This window comes from Electrona antarctica (assembly GCF_951216825.1).
Source record: "Electrona antarctica genome assembly, chromosome: 8".
NCBI lineage: Eukaryota > Metazoa > Chordata > Actinopteri > Myctophiformes > Myctophidae > Electrona > Electrona antarctica.
The window spans coordinates 16,581,210-16,605,256 of NC_136789.1; the positions used below are offsets into that span (position 1 = coordinate 16,581,210).

At 43.9% G+C, this 24,047-nt stretch overlaps 1 protein-coding gene across 1 annotated transcript in view; it reads left to right on the plus strand.

Moving 5' to 3' along the window:
* The window catches only part of LOC306928124 (teneurin-2-like), a gene marked incomplete at both ends in the record, with an annotated part of 99,598 nt that overhangs the window by 69,922 nt on the left and 5,629 nt on the right, over positions 1-24,047 (plus strand). The window contains 12 exons of the mRNA XM_079508045.1: positions 5,788-6,025; positions 6,750-6,973; positions 8,883-9,025; positions 9,909-10,084; positions 12,608-12,843; positions 13,841-13,948; positions 14,879-15,067; positions 17,803-18,031; positions 19,414-19,567; positions 21,290-21,578; positions 22,871-23,029; positions 23,495-23,781. Coding sequence (XP_079364171.1) covers positions 5,788-6,025; positions 6,750-6,973; positions 8,883-9,025; positions 9,909-10,084; positions 12,608-12,843; positions 13,841-13,948; positions 14,879-15,067; positions 17,803-18,031; positions 19,414-19,567; positions 21,290-21,578; positions 22,871-23,029; positions 23,495-23,781 — 2,432 coding nt within the window. The remainder of the gene's footprint in view (positions 1-5,787; positions 6,026-6,749; positions 6,974-8,882; positions 9,026-9,908; positions 10,085-12,607; positions 12,844-13,840; positions 13,949-14,878; positions 15,068-17,802; positions 18,032-19,413; positions 19,568-21,289; positions 21,579-22,870; positions 23,030-23,494; positions 23,782-24,047) is intronic.

The window sequence follows — 24,047 nt, forward strand, 5'->3', positions numbered from 1 at the left end:
CATACGTCCATAGCAGTGTTTCCTCATACATACGTCCATAGCAGTGTTTCCTCATACATACGTCCATAGCAGTGTTTCCTCATATATACGTCCATAGCAGTGTTTCCTCATACATACGCCCATAGCAGTGTTTCCTCATACGTACGTCCATAGCAGTGTTTCCTCATACATACGCCCATAGCAGTGTTTCCTCATACATACGCCCATAGTAGTGTTTCCTCATACATACGTCCATAGCAGTGTTTCCTCATACATACGTCCATAGCAGTGTTTCCTCATATATACGTCCATAGCAGTGTTTCCTCATACATGCGTCCATAGCAGTGTTTCCTCATACATACGTCCATAGCAGTGTTTCCTCATACGTACGTCCATAGCAGTGTTTCCTCATACATACGCCCATAGCAGTGTTTCCTCATACATACGTCCATAGCAGTGTTTCCTCATACATACGCCCATAGCAGTGTTTCCTCATATATACGTCCATAGCAGTGTTTCCTCATACATACGTCCATAGCAGTGTTTCCTCATACATACGTCCATATCAGTGTTTCCTCATACATACGTCCATAGCAGTGTTTCCTCATACATACGTCCATAGCAGTGTTTCCTCATACATACGTCCATAGCAGTGTTTCCTCATACATACGTCCATAGCAGTGTTTCCTCATACATACGTCCATAGCAGTGTTTCCTCATATATACGTCCATATCAGTGTTTCCTCATATATACGTCCATAGCAGTGTTTCCTCATACATACGTCCATAGCAATGTTTCCTCATACATACGTCCATAGCAGTGTTTCCTCATACATACATACGTCCATAGCAGTGTTTCCTCATACATACGCCCATAGCTGTGTTTCCTCATATATACGTCCATATCAGTGTTTCCTCATATCTACGTCCATAGCAGTGTTTCCTCATACATACGTCCATAGCAATGTTTCCTCATACATACGTCCATAGCAGTGTTTCCTCATACATACATACGTCCATAGCAGTGTTTCCTCATACATACGTCCATAGCAGTGTTTCCTCATACATACGTCCATAGCAGTGTTTCCTCATACATACGTCCATAGCAGTGTTTCCTCATACATACGCCCATAGCAGTGTTTCCTCATATATACGTCCATATCAGTGTTTCCTCATATCTACGTCCATAGCAGTGTTTCCTCATACATACGCCCATAGCAATGTTTCCTCATACATACGTCCATAGCAGTGTTTCCTCATACATACATACGTCCATAGCAGTGTTTCCTCATACATACGTCCATAGCAGTGTTTCCTCATACATACGTCCATAGCAGTGTTTCCTCATACATACGTCCATAGCAGTGTTTCCTCATACATACGCCCATAGCAGTGTTTCCTCATACATACGCCCATAGTAGTGTTTCCTCATACATACGTCCATAGCAGTGTTTCCTCATACATACGTCCATAGCAGTGTTTCCTCATACATACGTCCATAGCAGTGTTTCCTCATACATACGTCCATAGCAGTGTTTCCTCATACATGCGTCCATAGCAGTGTTTCCTCATACATACGTCCATAGCAGTGTTTCCTCATACATACATACGTCCATAGCAGTGTTTCCTCATACATACGTCCATAGCAGTGTTTCCTCATACATACGTCCATAGCAGTGTTTCCTCATACATACGTCCATAGCAGTGTTTCCTCATATATACGTCCATAGCAGTGTTTCCTCATACATACGTCCATAGCAGTGTTTCCTCATACATACGCCCATAGTAGTGTTTCCTAAACAAGAGGGCTTATACCGCCTCAGTGGTTCCCAAAGCGTTTTAGCTCAAGACCCAGAGGAGAGATTAGATCAGATGTTTGCCCGGGACCCAAGCTAGTGAAAATAGCACAATGGCACAATATCACGTCGCTTCCAGGCCCGGATTAACAATGGAATGTAGTCGAGTTTAAGCTCACAGCTTGCAGGGCCCTGTGCGAGACTATTTCAAATAGGTACAGCTGTTGCTTCCGTCGAAACCGTATTCATAGGTCACTAATTTCAATGTAACGCACCACAGGAACACCAGCTAGTGTTTTCGGTCATCCAACAGTTTCTTAACCACTCGGGTGGGAGGAGACTCAAATTAGAAGATCCAGAGTCGGGAGCAGCCTTATAACTCTATGGGAGCAGCGTTATAACTCTATGGGAGCAGCGTTATAACTCTATGGGAGCAGCCTTCTAACTCTATGGGAGCAGCCTTATAACTCTATGGGAGCAGCCTTATAACTCTATGGGAGCAGCCTTATAACTATGGGAGCAGCCTTATAACTCTATGGGAGCAGCCTTATAACTCTATGGGAGCAGCCTTATAACTCTATGGGAGCAGCGTTATAACTCTATGGGAGCAGCCTTATAACTCTATGGGAGCAGCCTTATAACTCTATGGGAGCAGCGTTATAACTCTATGGGAGCAGCCTTATAACTCTATGGGAGCAGCCTTATAACTCTATGGGAGCAGCCTTATAACTCTATGGGAGCAGCGTTCATTCACTGGACATTGAGATGCCTAAAATATTAATGAATAGAAAATGGAGGTCAGGGATGACGCACGTTACACACATGACGTCACTGAAGTCCTGACTGTGCCGAAAAGCGCAAAGTCCTTCTCAAGCTACACAAACAGTTTGGCCACACATCTGCAGACAGGCTGCAGAGGCTAATCCAGAGCTCGGGAAAACAAAGACAAGGAATGCCTCACTATTTTGCAACAAATAGTACATGATTGTGACATATGTCAGAGATACAGCAAAGCGAAGCCGAAGCCAGCTGTTGGTCTGCCTCTAGCGTCAGAGTATAATGAAACGGTGGCGGTGGACCTGCACGAGTTGGAACCAGGAGTATGGTATCTACATGTGATTGACCAATTCACACGCTTCAGCGCAGGAAGTATTGTGAAAACAAAGAAAGCCTCTGAAATAGTCAACTCCCTCATCCACACATGGATAAGTGTTCACGGTCCCCCTCGGATTCTGTACAGCGACAATGGTGGGGAGTTCAATAATGCAGAGTTCAGGGACATGGCAGAAAACTTCAACATCGAGACGAGGACGACAGCAGGATACAGTCCCTGGAGCAGCGGGCTGTTGGAAAGACATAATCAGACTCTCACTGACATCCTTCTGAAGGTGAGACAGGAAAACGGATGTGACTGGCACACTGCCCTAGACTGGGCTCTTATGGCTAAGAACTGTATGCACAGTGTTCGTGGTTATAGCCCTCATCAACTGGTATTTGGTCAAAATCCTAATCTTCCATCTGTATTAATTGATAAACTGCCTGCACTGGAAGGCACTACAGTAAGTGCAAGGGTAGGACAACACATATCAGCGTTGCATGCTTCTAGGAAAGCTTTCACTGAAGCTGAATGTTCAGAGAGGATAAGGAGAGCACTACGTAAGCAGCTCAGACCCACAGGTGAAAAATATGAGACAGGTCTATTACAAACGCACTGACAGTACAGAGTGGAAGGGACCAGGGGTGGTTATTGGTCAGGATGGGGCTGTTGTATTTGTAAGACATGGTGGTATCCTTGTTAGAGTACATAATTTAAGGCTTAATAAGGTACACACACGTGTTCAAGATGAGGTTCTTACTGACACAAACGAGACGATGGTACAGAACCAAGCAGCAGATGGTGAAAATACAGATGTAGTGAACAGAGCCACGGGTAGTTCATTTACTGAGTGACAACTGAACAGTTGTCAGTGTCAAGTGACAGGGAGTCCAATGCAGGAGAGGGAGCACATACCTGTACATTAGTGACTCAAAATGAAACTGAAATGGAGCACAATGTCTGTGATGATAACCCTGTTATTTCTGCACGTGTCAATGTAAAAACAGGACAGACTGTAACTTTTATGAAAAGAGGTGAAAGTGTTCCATGTAGAGCTAAAGTCCTAAATAGGGCAGGCAAAGCCACAGGAGGGTAAAAAAATTGGTATAACCTGCAATTTATTGAAAATGATGGGGGTCATGGTCAAAAGGAGGCAGTTGATCTGTCACGTGTGAATAGTCTCAGCATTGAATCCAATTCAGCAGTCAGGGATGCTGATGTCCCGTGTGACGAACCTGGCGCCGTCTTCCCTCCAAAAATCCGCTTGAGTGCTGACTTCATCGATGCAAACTTGAAGTCGGGGCACGCCGTTAGTGCAAGTTGTCTGTCTTTTTCATCGAGGCAGGCCGTGTCTAACAGCTTGAAGGCTAACACCGCATCTGGAAGCACCATGTTGTACTTTTTAATTCGGTTGTAACGCTGCTCAAAGTCGATTATGTAGTCTGCCATGGAAACCGAACTGTCTTTCATCAACGATCAAACTGGGAATACGCTTCGTACGCGCGGTCCTTTTCTTCTTGCTGAAACACGCCGTCCAGTTTTGCGGTACTCTGTAGTTTGCAGCCATCTTCAAACCATCCTCTGCTACCAATGTTGACTAGGTCTTAATAAACACGACGTTTATTCAGTTGTAGATCACTTTATTCCACCGTTCACTGACTTGACATGTAAACGCTGTTCCCTCCACAATTCACATCTGATTACCTGCGCCCACTGCGCATGCGTATATCCCTCAGAGGGTACATTACCGTAAAAGAGTACTGTCGTAAAGTGGAACACAAGTTAACAGAACGTCCGTCCACCTCCGTCCGTCCACCTCCGTCCACCTCCATGAACGCGCTGCAGTTCCAGTTTTGGCCAGTAGGGAGTGGCAGCTTCAACGTTGGACAGCCGTTCTAGGGGCTTTGGTTTAGCGTAATGACATTACTGCCTTCTATTTTCCAAAGCATACCATAGATTATTTATGTATACATTTTTCGAGGAAGTGATTGGTTTATTTCAGTACGAGTATGGTAATGAAAATCAACTTACAGAGACTTGAAACCTGCTTACCGTAGTTCAGGGATGGTTCAGCTTGAGATAGGACGTCCAAACTTTTTCTGCCGTTAACTTTACGTCAAAGCAGTGCTGTTGTTCAAAGTGCAGATTGTTTGAGAAGCATCGCCAACAATAGTCCCCGGAGAAAAGACAGTTTCTCAAACACAATTCAAATAGGCCTACCTATGACTTCTTTAGTGGCAACAAGTCCAAAGCATTCCCACATTCTTCTATACCATACCCATTTGTGTCTGCCGGTGAAGCAGTTTATCTACAAAGGCTGTCTCTCTTCTGTTCCATGTTATTGTAACACTTCCAATTACAGCCGTGGGAAGAAAGAAAGATCTCTAACTAGCTCCCCATAGCGTTGAATAGCAGCCAGTTCCATTTTAAAGCACGGGAAGCAGCAGTGCTTCATGATGATTGATTTATTATCTTGGTTGGTTAGAATTATGCTTTATGGGAGTTATGAGCACGATGGGAGCACATCATCCACCAACAGTTTCCTGCTGACTCTGGCTCACGTATATCTCCAGTAATACAAGAACACTCGCCCCCAAAACACGATCGCCCCAGGTAAAAAACCTCAACCTCAGAAGGGTCGCCACCTAAACGTAACCTCAGTAAAACTATGCCTGAACCTAACCTTGTTCTTAAACATAACCTCAGTAAAACTATGCCTGAACCTAGCCTTATTCCTAAACGTAACCTCAGTAAAACTATGCCTAAACCTAACCGTATTCCTAAACTTAACCTCATTAAAATATGCTAACCTTATTCTTAACCTTAACCTCAGCAAAACAAATGGCGGCGAGTGTGTTATGGGGCGCGCCTTCCGGTTACCCTGCATAAATCAGCATACCTTTTGACTCCCTTCAGGTAAGCCCCTCGGGCGAGATCTCTCTGTTCGCCGGAGCGGCGTCGGACTGCGACTGCAAGAACGACGTCAACTGCAACTGTTTCTACGGCGACGACGGATACGCTGCAGACGCCGGCCTCAATGCCCCGTCCTCATTGGCCGTTTCCCCCGACGACGGTATTGTTTACATCGCCGACCTGAATAACATCCGGATTCGAGCGGTGAGAAGGAATCGTCCGACGATCAACCCAGAGACTGGTAGGTGCAAGTGAGATGACATACATTCTTTATTTGAGTTTATTCACACCCAGTATACTCTAGTACTCAATGTCAGGTCTGAGAACCATCAGGTGTTCAAATGGACTCTTATGGGTCTGTAACTCAGATAGTGTACAAATTTGTACACACTTATTACGAGTTAAATTAACTCTGCAATCTACACTGTAGATTGTTGATTTGTGTCCAAGGCATAAGAATTTCAATCAAATGGGGGGTCCATGGCTACATTCTCAAAGTGTGGTCCTATAGCCAGGCAGGGGGTCTGCGAAATAATTCACAGATTTATATATATATTTTATTAATGTTTTTTTTTTTATGCTGTATCATTACAATTATGTTTTTCTAATTGAAAAGTTTGCTGTCAGGTTTTGCACACAATCAATTTGAACAAAATGTGTTTTCTGTTTATGATTATCACATGGGTGATGGGTCTGAATGATTTTCATTGAAAAGCTTTTAATACAAATAGTTCCAATCTAAATGTACACATGTGGTTGTGGACGTATATGCTTATTGGTGTCGCGAGGATGAAGGGGTACTTGGAAAGAATTCTCCCCTGGGTTGCTGGTGCCTGGGTCTAAAACGTTTGAGAACGCTCCTGGCTTAATGCAGATCATACTCCGGGGGTCATTGAAACCTTTAAACAGGTTGAGAATCGCTGAACTAAACTATAAACTATTCTCTGTTCCCCCTCCCCGCCCAGGCTTCTACGAGGTGGCGTCTCCACGGGAGCAGGAGCTGTATGTGTTCGACGAGGATGGCGTCCACCGTCAGACCACCAGCCTGTTGACCGGCCAGCCGGTCTACAACTTCAGCTACGGGACGGACGGCGAGCTCAGCGCCGTCTCGGACAACACCAACGCCAGTCTGAGGATCAGGAGAGACGGAGCCGGGCAACTCAGACTGGTGCTGCTGCCAGAGAACCAGGTAGAGAGAAAGTGGTGGAAAAAGTAGTCACACCTATAAGTAGAAGTATCAATACTACAGCAATATAGGAATACTCTGTTACAAGTCAAAGTCCGGAATTCTAAATGTACTTCAAATTGAAATGTATACAAATCTTTTGAAAATAATGCACCACATCACGACGCATTGTCAGCTTGATTCATTACGCAACTATGGGGGCGTGTTCACTGAGGCTTTCTTTTTTTTTTTTGCTGAAAATCACCAAAGTGCTTGCCTGAAAATCACTTCCAAACGCCCATGTTGAAAATATTTTTGCTCCAAGCACCACACGTGAACGGGTGAGCGCAAAATAAATTTGCCATGCTGCTGGCTGGTGCTTAGGGAAAAAGCGCTCCCAATGATTGTAAGCAGTGCAAATCATAAGCTGCGCTCTGGAAATATAGTCTTGGTGGACACGGCCCCAAACTAAGTATAAATCAGGATTCAGATAGGACCAGATCCAATATACAACTTTCATCAGTGGGACATATTTGTCCCACTGATGAAAGTTGGATAACATTTTATGTTGTGCCGAGGCAATTATTTTTCATCCCTGAGGGGAAATTGAGTTATTACGCCAGCCGAAAGTTGATACTGCAGTGGAGACAAATTGAAATATAAATCAATCTATTAGACAATCCAGGGAAGAAAGAAACTATCACAGCCCCAATAACACCTCGGAGACCTTACAGTATGTGCAATAATAAGGCAGCAAGAAAGGATGTGCAATACAGTATAGTCTGTAGGCCTGTAATTGCACACCATACCTGTGCCACAAAATATATGCACAAGTATATTACATACAGTACCATACAGTAGAATAGATGAGACATCCAGTCACCTTTTTTATATTCATGTTGCACAGTTTATGCTCTAACCAACTATGTACATTGTACACAATGTAATTCAGAACGTAAACTGGTTTTATACTGATGTCATAAGGAATATTGAATGTGCAAAATGTTGTGCATACAATGTGTACAATATTTCCCATGAGTGAAAATAAATGAATAAGACATAGAGGTAGGCCTTGGTTTTGGCTAGACCGCATGCTCGCATCGGATCCTTTTAATTGGCAGAAAATAGGGCATGAGGCTCTCTCTTTCTCTCTCTCTATCTCTCTCTTTCACCCCCTCCCTCTTGTTTAGCTCCCTATTTATTTGCTGTCATGTTCTGTCTCTCTCTATGGGAGGTGACACTAGCTTTAGATCCAGATGTAATGTTCTGTAATGTCTCTCTATAGGAGGTGACACTAGCTTTAGATCCAGATGTAATGTTCTTTAATGTGTCTCTATAGGAGGTGACACTAGCTTTAGATCCAGATGTAATGTTCTGTAATGTGTCTCTGTAGGAGGTGACACTAGCTTTAGATCCATATGTAATGTTCTTTAATGTCTCTATAGGAGGTGACACTAGCTTTAGATCCAGATGTAATGTTCTGTAATGTGTCTCTATAGGAGGTGACACTAGCTTTAGATCCAGATGTAATGTTCTTTAATGTGTCTCTATAGGAGGTGACACTAGCTTTAGATCCAGATGTAATGTTCTTTAATGTCTCTATAGGAGGTGACACTAGCTTTAGATCCAGATGTAATGTTCTGTAATGTGTCTCTGTAGGAGGTGACACTAGCTTTAGATCCAGATGTAATGTTCTGTAATGTGTCTCTATAGGAGGTGACACTAGCTTTAGATCCAGATGTAATGTTCTTTAATGTGTCTCTATAGGAGGTGACACTAGCTTTAGATCCAGATGTAATGTTCTTTAATGTGTCTCTATAGGAGGTGACACTAGCTTTAGATCCAGATGTAATTTGTAATGTAATGTGTCTCTATAGGAGGTGACACTAGCTTTAGATTCAGATGTAATTTGTAATGTAATGTGTCTCTGTAGGTGGTGACACTAGCTTTAGATCCGGCTGGTTCCCTGAGGTCAGTTGCAGCTTTCAACCAGGAGGTGGCGCTGATGACGTACCACTCCACCACAGGACTTCTCGCCTCCAAATCTGATGAGACCGGCTGGACCAACTACTACCAGTAAGTAATCTGATAAACAGCCAAGTTAATAATGTCTTATATTGCAGTATTGATACTTTTACTTTAACTCATTAATTGCGGCTAGCTGTTAGCATAAATCCCAGTTCCAGGTGTCACCATACGAGTTCACTTTAAAAGTCGGAGTTTGCCCTCCCCACACAAACTCGCTACACACACTCAAGTATCATTGGCACACACTATTTACCTTTCGTCAGAAGCTTTTACATGGTGGGAGCGTCGCGGTACAAAGGCACAAATTAAATCCGAAATGTGGATGGCAGAAGATCCACCAAGGACAGCTCTCCTGGAGTCCGACTTATGGATGTTTGAAAATCCTCCTTTCAACTGCTTTACACAGTGATTATATTTTCAATCCCATAGCTGGAGTGGTGGGGCGTTGCCATAGGAACCGAACCAATGTTAAAAGCTGCGGTGGGACTCAACCATTATATAGACAGAGTATACATTGGGGTCCGTATATACGGACCTGGAAAGAAAGAATTTTAAAAAAACGTGAAAGTAAAAATTCCGCTGTCTATGGGAACGCAGTTTTTAGAATCCTAATATCTCGGATTCTTCTTTTTGGATCAAAACAAGCTTGATTTGCACCTCATTTCTCTAAACGATTTGATCGCTGATTAGAAAATGTATGTTTTCGGTGAATTAAATACTGTAACATTCACGGGACCTGTTACATAGCGATTATTCACTTCCTGGATCTCGGTTTTCGAGTGAAACGGCTTTCAAAATAATAGGGTCCCTCATAGAGAATGAACGTGTGGTGGTTCTTGGAGTACACAATTCAGCCACCAGATGGGGGTGTTGGCGGCTCGTGCCGCCAGTCAGACAGTGAGGACATTGACCTGTCTGTGTTTGCCTGCAGCTATGATGCCGAAGGTTGTCTGGCCAACGTCACGTATCCCACCGGCCTGGTGGTCAGTCTGAGGCGGGAGATCGACCAATCGGTTAACATCGACATGGAGAGCTCCACCCACGACGATGACATCACCCTCATCACCAACCTGTCTTCGGTGGAGGCCTCGTACACGGCGGTCCAAGGTAAACTATGCTCGGCTCCCACTGCCCTTTCTCATCTCCGAGGAGAAGAGCCTGGTTACGACCTAATGCACAGCGTGTCTATAGGGCGGTAATTCTGTGTTTTTGAACCAATCAATCACAACACAGGTTTCATGCACAGGGAAGCTAAACAGATCTGACTGTAAAGTCTCAGTGTAACTTCCTTGGGCGGTAGCGGTACAGATTCCAGTACTACTGGGTCAGAATCTGAATTTATTGTTACCTCACAGATTTGCAAAGTAAAAGATAATTTGTTTTTGTGCATAGTTCCCATCGTGTCGTCTTTCCATATAAAAATAAACAGAGTCAGTCGGCAGCGCTGTCACGTCACAGCAAGGAAGTCCTGGGTTTGATTCCCGCCGGGGACGCTGTGGGCGATGGGGGCGTGATCTCTCCTCCGCGTCATCAGTGCCCATACCCTAGGTGGATTTGGTGAAAGGGCCTTTCTGTGTGGAGTTTCCATGTTCTCCCCGTGTCCCTCAGGGTATTTACCCTCACAAAAAACATGCAGTAATCCTGGTCTCTATACTGCCTCCCCCTGGTCAGCCTGATGGAGTGGAAAGGAACTGGTCGGAATAACGTGTTCCTTCCATGCACTACGCCTACCGGCCTGCTCACTCCTCATGCATTAAAGGAAGCATGAGCTCAGTTCTGGGCTCTCCTCAGGTTGGCAGAGGGAGAGTATCGCCCAGGATTACAGCTTATAGGCAAGGCATTGGCACCGGGTGAAAAAATGGGCTAAAAATCGTGGGCTAAAAATGTAAGTAAATATAAAATCAACATATTTACACATAAATCTGAGATAATATATAAAGTTGCGTGAGCATAACAGCAGATGAATGATTATGGACATTGCTGGTCTCGTCCAGCGTGCCTCCAGGGTTATTATCTTTGGGCATTTTGCTCTAAAGCAAGATCATTTAATGTATAATATTTGATAATATACTTTATGTTCAATGACAAACTTCAGATAGCATTCATATTTCTCATACTTGTTTTTTTTAATTATATATCGGCCCTCCTCTGCTCCTCTTGTCTGTTCATCTATCTCTCTTTCCTCCTGTCTCTGTCTCTCTGTGGTTATTGATGCCTGCCTGTGCTAGATATTCAATGATAACACACAAAAAAACATCTATTTCCACTAATGACCAACATTCATCTCTCTTGTCATTTTAGCAGTAATGTGATACAGATTATTAGATTAGTTGAAAACTCAGACAAAGATCATTACATTACAGGTGAGATAGCTGCTTGTTGGCCATTAGTAGGGAATAGCCATTTCTGGACAGCCAGGGAGCCACCCTTTTTGTCTGTATCACAAAGATGAGTATCTATCAACTCACGAAACAATGTATGAGAGAGAGAGATATGTACATGGGAAAAGACGAGAGAGAGAGAGAGAGAGAGAGAGAGAGAGAGAGAGAGAGAGAGAGAGAGAGAGAGAGGAAGATTTGTAGGTACAGTACATTTTATGTGAGGCAAAAATCTGGATATGATACTGTACCTCATTTGGTATGTGATTAAGCTATATTAAGAGATGCTTTATGTCCTGCTAGAGGCTATCAATGACTAGCCTCGGAGACTGCAGGTGTTTTGTTTTCACATTAAAAAGAAAAGCCTGGGCAAACGAGCCACATTCCCTGGTCTAGGAGTGGGAGTGAACTACGGTGATCCCAGCGGCACCCCTCTAGACCAGATATCACACTGGCTGGGCCAGGCTTATCAATGACTGACATACTTGCTGTTGATAAAAACCAGAATGGGAGTCTTTATGATTTTGAGAAAATGAATACAATATTTTAGTTCATCTAAATCATTAGAAGTATTTTATTTTCACAGAAAACATAACTTTGAGATTGAACATTAACTATTTTAAATGTCCTCTCAATTTCACTTCTTAAGTTTGACTTTCTGTCTCTCTCAACTAACTCTTTAATAATTGACTAACCTATTTTATACATAACCCTCCTGACTTCACCCATCTCAACCCTAAGGTTTGACAGAAGATGTAAACACATGCAGTATGTATTTCATTCTCTAGGTGCTCGGTGCTCTGCTCTGCTCTATTCTATTCTATTCTATTCTATTCTATTCCTCATTAGAGACGGGACCCAATACCAACAATATATAATACAACCGTGCTAATGTGCAATTCTGTTCCCTAGTCAAATGAGCTTATCCCTCAGCGTGCATGCGTGCTTGCACATGCGTCTGTGTGAGCGCGCACACGCACCCACGCACGCGCACACACACACACACACACACACACACACACACACACACACACACACACACACACGTTTTTTTCATTACAGGTGACGGATTGGTCCCATGACTGGACTGGACTCACAACGTATTTTCTCCACACAATTTGAAAAATCAAAGTCTGTCTGTCTGTCTGTCTGTCTGTCTGTCTGTCTGTCTCACACATGCATGAACACGCCCGCACGCATGCACACACACACACACACACCACCTCTCTCCCTCTCTCTCGTCATCTCTCAGACCAGATCCGGTCGGTGTACCAGTTCTTCTCCAACGGCACCAGTCAGGTTCTGTTCTCCAGCGGGCTGCTGCTGGCGTTCCACCCAGAGCCCCACATCCTGGCGGGCTGGGCCAGCCCCACGGTGGGCCGCCGCAACGTCTCCGTGGTCACTGATGGCGGGGTCAACTCTCTGGAGTGGAGGATGAGGAAGGAGACCATCAAAGGAAAAGTCACTGTGATCGGCCGCAAACTCAGGGTGCGTGTATGTGCGTGCATGTGTGCGTGTGCGTGTGCGTGTGTGTGTGTGTGTGTGTGTGAGTGTGTGTGTGTGCGTGTGAGTGTGTGTGTGTGCCCTCTTTGGGGTAGTACTCTTCAAGACGGGAACCCATTTTGGGGTTCTTGTTGTTATGTACAGTAGACCTATAGCAACATAACATTTTGTTTTGTACATTTTTTTTTAACGTTTTTCAGAAAACTTAGGTCCGGATTTAGAACGCGGCCTCAGTCCTAAACGGGTTAAACATTGACTGTGGTCACTGAAAACAAAGTTGGAAATGCATGCCCCACCCTATGTGTCCTTTTTATGCCCATATATGGAGTTCTTTGTCAGGCTGCATGCCCAAATATGAAGTCTATGCAGATGTCAGAATGATGTCAGAACAGGCCAGGGGTGATCAGGTCCAGAGCCTGGGCAGAGGCTTTTGTGTTGGTTCTGGACAACTGAGCATCCGACCAACTCGACACTGGGCAGAGCACTCCCTGTGGTGGGGTGGGACACGTGTGTCGAATTTGAAGTCGTGAGGCGAACAGTTCTCGAGTTACGTGGATTTCATACATGCAGACGTACAGAGACTTGGTGCATTTATAGATAGATGTCCCATTTCAAGTTTTCAAATGTATACAAGTCTTTCGAAAATAACAGATCTACAAGCTCACAATGCATCGCATTATTGTGAAAACACTTTGTCAACTTTGCACCCAATATCTAATTGATTGCAGCGTGGGCGTAATTAAATAGCAAAGTACAGAATAAAATCATTGTGTTAATTGCGCTTGAGACCCTTACAAGTCAATTTGGTGAAATGTTTACAGTATCAGATTTATATTAATGCTGAGGTCTTTACTGTGTAGCTACAACATCTTTTCGTCCTTACTCTCTCTGTCTTTCCCCCCTCTCTGTTTCTTTCTCTGTCGCATAAACACTTACACTGACACACATACACTCTCCTTTTCTCTATATTTCACTCTCTTAGGCCCACGGTAGGAATCTGTTGTCACTAGACTTTGACAGGACAACTAGGACAGAGAAGATCTATGACGACCACAGGAAGTTTACTCTGCGGATTATCTACGATGCTCAGGTAAACATGAGTTGTTTTTTATTATATTTTGACACTTGCTTTGGCAATGTACACGTATGTTTTCTCATGCCAATAAAGCTCATTTGGATTGAATTGAGTTGAGAGAGACTCAATATGTGTCTACAAACCACACTATAGGCCCTTGCACAATGAGTCAGAGTTTTGTTTAAAAAATAATACGAAAAAGAAAAGAGAAACTGGCGACAGCTACCTTCACGTCCTACCAACACAACCACGACCCAACGACCCATGGACATGCTGATACTGCAGCTCCAATTCAGTTGCCTCTATAACGCAGGCCACAGATGCGCACGGGTTCACACAGCTCCTGTAACACGGATAGCTGCACTCCAGTCCCCAGACAACAATTAGCTCAACGTTCGCAAGCACTAGCAGCATGTTATTTACAACAATGGAGCAGGACACGGGTGTGTGGCGTCTGCTGGCTGACGGGTCGCAAGCAGTGCCAAGCGAGTGTCAGACCACACGGGCCGGCTGGGACAAATAACATAACTCTATGCCAACGACAGGAACAGGGCAGTGTGTGTGTGTGTGTGTGTGTGTGTGTGTGTGTGTGTGTGTGTGTGTGTGTGTGTGTGTGTGTGTGTGTGTGTGTGTGTGTGTGTGTGTGTGTGTGTGTGTGTGTGTGTGTGTGTGTGTGTGTGAGTGTGAGACAGACAGACAGACAGACAGACAGACAGACAGACAGACAGACAGACAGACAGACAGACAGACAGACAGACAGACAGACAGACAGACAGACAGACAGACAGACAGACAGACAGACAGACAGACAGACAGACAGACAGACAGACAGACAGACAGACAGACAGACAGACAGACATAGTTGATAGCTGGCTAGACATAGTGGCTAGCACCACTCAATAAAACAATAACAACAACCTACTAATAACAATTAACCCCTTACAGGGCCGTCCATTGACCTGGTTGCCTAGCAGCAGTCTGGCGGTCGTCAACGTGTCCTACTCGCCAACGGGCCGTCTGATTGGTCTGCAACGAGGAAGCATGAGTCAGAGGGTGGAGTATGACAGCTTTGGACGGATCGTTACCAAGAGCTTTGTAGATGGCAAGGTCTGGGCCTACAGCTATATGGACAAGGTAAGGCTATCCCCTGTGGTGGAAAAAGTACTCACATTTCTTACTTAAAGGAGAATTCCATGCCAGAAGGCTTTCTTATCTTTATTTGTAGTTGTTACGTCCCCACCAAAGAGGTCCAGGTGTTATTATGTGCAAAACCTCCTTATTGGCCTTATTTCCCCTACCATAAGCCCTCAATGAATTTAATTGAATTGAATGGGGCTATGGGGTGTTGTGCTAATTCGCTTATTTCCATCGCTCAAAATTATTATTGTTTTGTATATATCCTCTCTTCATAATGTAAATAATATCCCAAGCGGCACACTTTACTACTTATTTCGATGGAAATAAGCGAATTAGCACAACACCCCATAGCCCCATTCAATTCCCATTCCATTCCATTCAATGCAATTCATTGAGGGCTTATGGTAGGGGAAATAGCCAATAAGTTTTTGCACAAAAAACACCTGGACCTCTTTGGTGGGGACGTAACAACTACAAAGAAAGGTAAGAAAGGTCGGGTTTTTTTGTACCACGGCGTGGTACAAAACAAACACACAGTTACGGAGCGGTGCACCCCCCCTAGACGCACTTTGCCCAAAATCTAGCTGGTAGAATTAACAAGGTTCAGTCAGATAATTCACGAATAGAATTAACCAATATTTTATTATAGAATGAGTGTGGATATATTTGATATTGGTGTTCAGGCTCTGCCATATGTTTCTCCCTGCTCAGCACAATTAGATAACCATCATTAACCATTAAGAGCAGGGAGATAGATATATAACAACCTCCAACATAACTAACTGCTTAAGCCCCAATGTAGTTGGAAACCAGCCAACTATTACAGTTAATTACCCTGATATGAGCAATTAGTTGATCCAAGTTGCATATTTGAAATAATTTTGTCAATATAACAAATGTATGCAGAACCTCTTTTAATTGATTTGCTGATTGAATAAATATGATCAATGCTGCCCTTTCCTTTCTCGGGCCAATTTAGTTTTTTATCCAACCCCTTGTTTTCCCTCTTTTTTTTTCTTGTCTGTATATAAATGGCAAATGTATATTCTGTACTCAATAAATTAATTCCTTTAATTTTGGAGAATGGGAATAATAGATAGATAATAGTTCACATAACAAATGCTTTAAATAGGAACTGCATAATCTGTTTCAGTTTAGGATATCTTAAATCTACATTAGGTTGCCATTTATTTTCCCTAGCTTTGCAGTTTGCGCTTTATTAAACTCTTTTCATCAGGGTTTTTTAATGTGATCTTTCACTGATATCACATATCACAGATATCCCAATAAAGAGCACTTTAAAACAAACATTGTGGTTACAACAAAAAATACCTTTCATATCATCCGTCTTTTCAATACTAATGTTGTTTCATCGAGTTCCGTAATACCATCTGAATTCCACAATTCCACAGGGACTTCATTTACATGACTCAGACTTCACAAACGCAGAGTGTTTGATGTCACAAGTTCTCAGAACCTTATCTGGATGCAGCACCAGCCTCCACTGCTATCTCCTTTAGTAGATTCTGTGTTTTTGATCAAATTGATATCGACTCGCTCCATAGATGTTCAAGTGGCTCTTTACCTCAGGGCCACTTTATTAAGAACAAACACATTTTTGAATAAATGAATGCATGCAAAAGGACTTTGTGTTTGGGGTTTATTAATTATTCATTAGTTTTGCTGGCCTTCATTAGTGACATTTTGTTTCCACTTTGATTCCACACTGCATACATTACATTATAGCATATCCAGTCCCTCTTGTGAATAATAACACACTCACACGCTGTACTTTAGCCGTTGACAATCATTGTAATGTAGTCATTGTCAGTAGTAGACGTAGTAGAATAAAAAAATACTGGTAATTGCAGTAAGTATTACATGGTAGTATTGCTTTAAAAACGGGACTGCTTCACTTTTCAGCATTTTGCACCTTCATAACCCAATGGGAGCAGCCTGCAACATTAGCAGTCCCGCCGTCCAGTGTGTGTGTGTGTGTGTGTGTGTGTGTGTGTGTGTGTGTGTGTGTGTGTGCGCGTGTCCCTTCTCCATGCTGACATTGTACATATCGAATCTGTTTCATCCTTGGCATTTCAAAAGGTGAAAATATCCCTTTAAGTCTTCTCCTTCTTTCATTTGGTAGATTATAAGATTAACTCTGTGCCTTCCTGTTACAGCAAAGCCAGCAAAGCTATGCTATCCTTTCTTTTTCTTTTTTTCTTTTCTTTTTAGGTCAACTTTGTAATTAAGATCACTTCTGTCGTGGTGTATTCAACAAAGCGTGTTTTGTTTTTTTGGCATGCGCTGCTGCGGGGATCAAACCTGTGACCTTAAAGTTCCAGGACGTGCGTTGTTTTTCCTTAACTCCAGTTCCTCCTCCTTCCTTCCATTTCCTTGCCTCTTCTTTCATCTAGTTCCTGACTGCAATGGCTCCAGAGTGCCACAACCAAGTCCTAACACATTTCTTTCTTTCTTTCTTTCTTTCTTTCTTTCTTTCTTTCTTTCTGTCTTTCTTTCCTTCTTTATTTCTTTCTCGTTTCCTTGCTTTCTATCTATCTATCTGTCTATCTATCTGTCTATCTTTCCTTCTTGCTTGCTTGCTTGTTTTCTTTCTTTCTTTCTTTCTTCCTTTCTTTCTTTCTTTCTTTCTTTCTTTCTTTCTCTCTTGGCTCGTTTCTTTCCCTCCCCTGGCCTTTCCTTCCTCTGGTCTCCTCTCCTCTTCTCTCCTCCAGTCCATGGTGCTCCTGCTGCAGCAGACCCAGCGTCAGTATGTGTTTGAGTTCGACCCGACGGGTCGCGTCACCTCGGTGACAATGCCCAGTATGGCGAGGCACACCATGACATCACACGTGTCCCTCGGTTACATACGGAACACCTACAACCCCCCCGAGAGCAACGCCACCGTAATCCATGACCTCAGTGAGGACGGCAGGCTGACCAATGTACAGTACCTGGGGACAGGTACTGCTATAGCTACATTATGATCATGTACAGCAGTGGTTCCCAAACATTTTCACGTCAAGGACCCCCAAATTGACACTTATTAACCTGCAGACCCCCATTTGAAAACATATGCCAGGGACCCCCATAAGAGAAGACTTTTGTCATTTAGCTAGGGACCCCCTGGAACTCCCTCAAGGACCCCTGGGGGACCCCACTTTGGGAACCACTGATGTACAGTACGTGGGGACAGACAGGTACACACCTGCTATAGCTACATTATGATCACATATATGGATGACAGTTAGCAACTACAATGATACAACCTGGAGGTGTGCATATTTGAGCTGCATGGCGCCATTCATTTTTTTTGGGGGGGTATGGAAGTGTGTTTAAGCCAGTGGTGGAAAGGAACTAAGTACATTCTTTTAAGTACTGTACCTAAGTACAATTGTACTACTGTATTTCTACTTTTGGTACTTTAAAGTTTAAAGGACCACTTCACCACTTTTCAACTTATCTTCATATAATTGGTCCTCACTAATGTTCATGATAAAAAAAAAATCTGTGAGAACGATGGCTTCCATTATCGCATTGCAACTTTTCAGGAATAGAAAGCCTGCAGTTTCTATTAGCTTGGATTCCCCATTGATCACTGGTGGACAGGTTTCAGAACTGCCCACAGGCCTCCCATGAGACACAGTCACAGACAAGAAATTGTGGCATTTTATTATGAACATTTGTGAGGAGCAATTACATGAAGGTATGTTGAAAAGTGGTGAAGTGGTCCTACATTTTGATACCAATACTTTTGTACTACATTTTAAATTCCGGACTTTTACATGTAACAGAGTATTTCTACACTGCAGCATACTTTTAAAATGTGAGTACTTTTCCCACCACTGGCCCATGGGTTCGTCTTGACATTTCCAGCACCCTCTCGTGGACAGATCTGCTGACATACAGTAACAGTGACGAACAGTCACATACAGACGAACAGCCTCATTACATTCGTCACGCATCGCTTCGCGGCTCAACTGATATGAATAAATATGTCTACTACTACATACAGCAGTGTGAAAAGGGCATGTTTGCTTCTGTTTATCTTCATGTCTGCTCACAGATTTCGGGGGCGACAGACGCAAGAATGTATTCTGGACAGCTCTGTTTCTTTCTTTTCTTTCTTGTCAAATTGATGGTATCATGTAGACACAGATATAGCACCACTGTCATCTTACCCTGTTTATGTCCTCCTTTCTCCTAACATTTTTTCCCCCAACGCATCCCCTCATGAACTCAGGTAAAAGGTACCCCCAAAAAGCCATTAACACCATTCCTCACAAATCCTCTCCTCTCCTCTCCTCTCCTCTCCTCTCCTCTCCTCTCCTCTCCTCTCCTCTCAGGCCGCAGGGTCCTGTATAAGTACAGTAAACTGGGGAAGCTGTCAGAGGTGCTGTATGACGGCACAGCTGTCACCTTTGGCTATGACGAGTCCACAGGTGTCTTGAAGATGGTCACTCTGCAGAGTGGAGGATTCTCCTGCACGATCAGATACAGGTGACACGCACACACACGCACGCACGCACGCCACACACACACACACACATGCACACACACTATGAACACAGTGGCATGCACATTAAATACCGTACATACACAGAGACACTGATGAATTGACACTAGTGCTTTTGGATACATGGTGCAATCCTTCATGTTCATTTACCTCCAACATCCACAGACAGTCATTTACTATAAATTGTAAATGGTGCATTTATATAGCGCCTTTACACATTCGAGAAAACCATGCAAGGTACCAACCTGCACATCGGAAGCAATTAGGGGTTCAGAGTCTTGCTCAAGGACACTTCAACACTGACTGACTGGTCTGGCTGGTGGAGCCCGAGATCGAACTGGCAACCTTCCGGTTCCCATGCGGCCGCTCTACCTCCTGAGCCACTGCCGCCCCATTATGTAAATTAACACCAATGAACACAAGTACAAAAGTACATCACCACATCCTGTAAAGTAGTAGTTTTCAATCTTTTTCATATCTGGATCCCATTATTCATCCAGCATTTGAGCCACGGACCAACATTTGATGAGATTTAGGGCTATATATTGCGCCACCCCTTATCCCTAAACTATCTACAAGCTCACAATGTCTCGATGTAGATCGGCTACAAGGTTTTTTTAAATAGTAAAAAATGGCAAATTAGTTTAGGGATAAGGGTGGCGCAAGATGGAGCCCTTAGCCTCTCAGACCCAAAACGTAGAATATTTAGTTTTTGTTGGATTCGATTTAGTCCACAATGCCAAGCTGTATTGAATGATGTTGGTACCATTTAGGAGCGATTACAGGCATTGATCAAAATAACAATTATTTTACTACATTCCATAATTGTGTGTTTACCAATAATTTAACTCTTGAGAGTGTGGTTTCATTTTACGCTCTCAAGAGTTAAAGATCTACAGTATATGGATCCATTTGGTTACCAACTCTCCATCATTTAGCTGGGGACCACCTCAAGGACCACTGGTACCCAGTAAAGACTTTCCTTGGGTGATTGTGAATTATGTGGTTGTATTTTAGTCATTCCATTCCGGTAATGGAACTCATTTATTGGTTGTCTCACCGTTGTGTTAACTTGACTCTTCTCCTATGTAGGGAGTGACAACTGCGTTGAATGGTACACTGTCCATAATCGCTGCCGGTCACATTCTCTCCTTTGAATTAAATGTTTTCCCTCTCATAATATGCCAAATAACAGCACAAATCAATATGATGTTTACTATTCCAGGAAAGCAGATGCCCTGCTGATCAAAAACAATGACTCTGTCACTTTGGTGATTCATCTCCTTACGTTATTGTTGTAGTCTCTAGACGGGTGCTACACCAGAATGCTGTGTGCCGTACTTAACATCAGCAAGAGTACACATGTTACCAACAAGAATCTGTATGATGGAATACCAAGGGTGAGCCAGAAAATAGCAGCCGGGAGAATGAGACTAGCATGACATTGCCAAAGACACCATGAGCTGCCAGGCAGCCAACTAGTGCTGTGGGAACACACAGGCTGACGTCACGAGGACGTCCCACATTAACGTACGTGGATGTACTCAAGAACGACGCAGGAGCACAAAGCACCAACGAGCTGGCCAGATGTATGGAGAACCTGGGGTGACTGGAAGTGACGATGGAGGGCTTGTCTGAGGACGACCTAGAGAGAGACGTTATTGTTGTTGATATTGATAGTATTGTCATAACCCTTGTTCCAACAGGAGAGTGGGCCCCCTGGTGGACAAGCAGTCCTATCGATTCTCTGAGGAGGGCATGGTCAACGCGCGGTTCGACTACACCTACCATGACAATTCGTTCAGAGTTGCGAGTCTGAAGCCTGTGATCGGCGAGACCCCGCTGCCCGTGGACCTGTACCGCTACGACGACATCTCGGGGAAGGTGGAGCACTTTGGGAAATTCGGTGTGATCTACTATGACGTCAACCAGATCATCACCACGGCGGTCATGACGCTCTCCAAACACTTTGATGCTCACGGTCGGATTAAAGAGGTGAGCCCATCACATCTGTACACCTGTGGTACACCTTCAAGACATTTTTTCCCCATTATGAATTCCCATAGACTTTTCTTAAATCGCGTCAAATAAGTATAACTATGTTCCAAAAATAAACAAATGATCCCGGCAGTTTGACTATTATGCATATGAAGAATCAACTGACTTCAAGAAATCGCTAATGTTACTGCCACTGAAGTAGTTACATTTTCGTAGAAACACACTGTATCAAATATGAGTGACTGATTATTGTAAACAATACAGAGCCATGTGACCCAGTGCCTCCCTGCTTGGCACTCAAGGGTTGGATTGGGGTAAGTCCCTGCGATATATAGCGCCATGTCCAGAGGGTGTACTTGTACATCAAGCTGCCTCATGCTAAGGAAACGGGAGATAGGGCTCCAATTTCATCGCCGCCTTTACCCACAACGCGGCCCGCAATTCAGCCGCTGCCCGAAAATTACGAATATAGGAGCTTTCTCTGTCCCTTAATGGTATTTTCGTCAGCATTACCCGCTATCTTTTTTGCAGACACCGGTATTTGCACCTAGAGGTGTGGTCATGGGCGTGCTGGCACGCTTTCCCCATAATTGCTATTTTGGTCAAACACATTTGGGAAAGCGATTTTAAAAGCACCCGTAAACCGTATGCCAAATGAGTTTGGTAAAGAGCGGCGCGCACCGCGCCTCAATGGAGATGTCCGCGTAGTGCAGGCTGCGTCATCTCTCCTTATTCTCCTATTGCAACTCTTTGTAATTTTCATATAATCAGGAGAAGTGAGTGCCTGCCACTTCCTTGTGTTTATATAATTGTATAGTCAAAGACGTTATTTGTGCCAGGCAGCACAAGTGAGACTTCAAGCCAGCAACGCAACACTCTTCCATGGGCTATAGACCGTAAGGCTATGAAGCAATATAGCACAAACGGGCAATGGATAAGGGATCTCTTAAAGGAAATGCCACATGGACTGGTGATTGGTTTAATTATTGTAACGCCCACACCACACCTATGCATAATATAACGGGTAACGGAGGTGTTTTAGGGATTTAGACAGGTAACCAAAATATCAACTTTAGTGGGGGAACACCCCTTCCCCACTGCTAAATCCCAAAACAGTGTATTTAGAAAGATCAGACGAAAATGGAGCCCATAGGCTCCTGCCCTATAGGCCTCATACTCGGCAAGGCTTACTTATGTGAGGAGACCCGGGTTCCAATCCCGCGGGTAGGCATATGAAACGTACTGCAGCTTTCCACTCATTCCCTCTGAACATAATGCCTCTTCTCTAGGTCCAGTACGAGATCTTCAGGTCGTTGATGTACTGGATGACGGTTCAGTATGACAGCATGGGTCGGGTTGTGAAGAGAGAGATAAAGATTGGCGCGTACGCCAACACCACCCAGTACAGATATGAATACGATGGAGACGGCCAGCTGGTAGGCGTTAAGGTGAGGAGAGTATACGTCTAACCCCTCGCTTGGGTCTCGACCTTTGGGAACCACTGCGAAGCACAATTGCGTATCGCTTAAATATTTACAGATACACAATTTCAATCCAGAGAGAGAGAGAGTGTGTGTGTGTGTGTGTGTGTGTGTGTGTGTGTGTGTGTGTGTGTGTGTGTGTGTGTGTGGGTGGGTGGGTGGGTGTGGGTGTGTGTGTGTGTGGGTGGGTGGGTGTGGGTGTGTCTTATCAGTTCAATAAGGGACATTAAGGTCATTTAGTTTCCAATTAAGGGACGTTGATTCCGTATGTCAAGGGTAATTTGGTAACTCTACATGCATGTAACAGAAGAATGAATGTAACATAATGTTACAAGCAGAACTGTATGAACTTCAAGACAATGCATTTTTTTTATGTCTTAGTCTATATGATATTTTACCAAATGGGATGCATGTTCCTTTCTTTCCTTCCAGGTGAATGATTGGTCGGCTTGGCGCTACAGCTACGACCTCAATGGAAACCTCCACCTTCTGAATCCCGGCAGCAGCCACCCGAGCAACGCCCACGCCGGCAACCCCGGGGCCAGGCTCCTCCCCCTGCGCTATGACCTCAGAGACCGCATCACCAGACTCGGGGACATGCAGTACCGACTGGACGAGGACGGGGTGCTGAGTCAGCGAGGCTCCGAGTTCTTTGACTACAATTCCAACGGCCTGTTGGAGAGAGCTTACAGTAGACTGCCTGGAGGCTGGAGCGTCAGGTCTGTCTGTGTTTGTGCTGTCAGTGTCTTATCTTGGCTTGTTGATGGACACGCTTTCATTACAATTCAGTCGACTACCTTTTTTCACTGATGACAACTAAATAAAAATGAATCTATGCTGACTAAAACTGAGACTAAATATATTGACAATTTTGTCTACAAATAAAAAATAGACTAAAATGTTAGGGAGGGACGTAGAGAAGAGATCCAGTATAACTAAAACGCAAGTAACTTTGTGTTTGTTTGCGGTCGGGTGTTGCACTCTG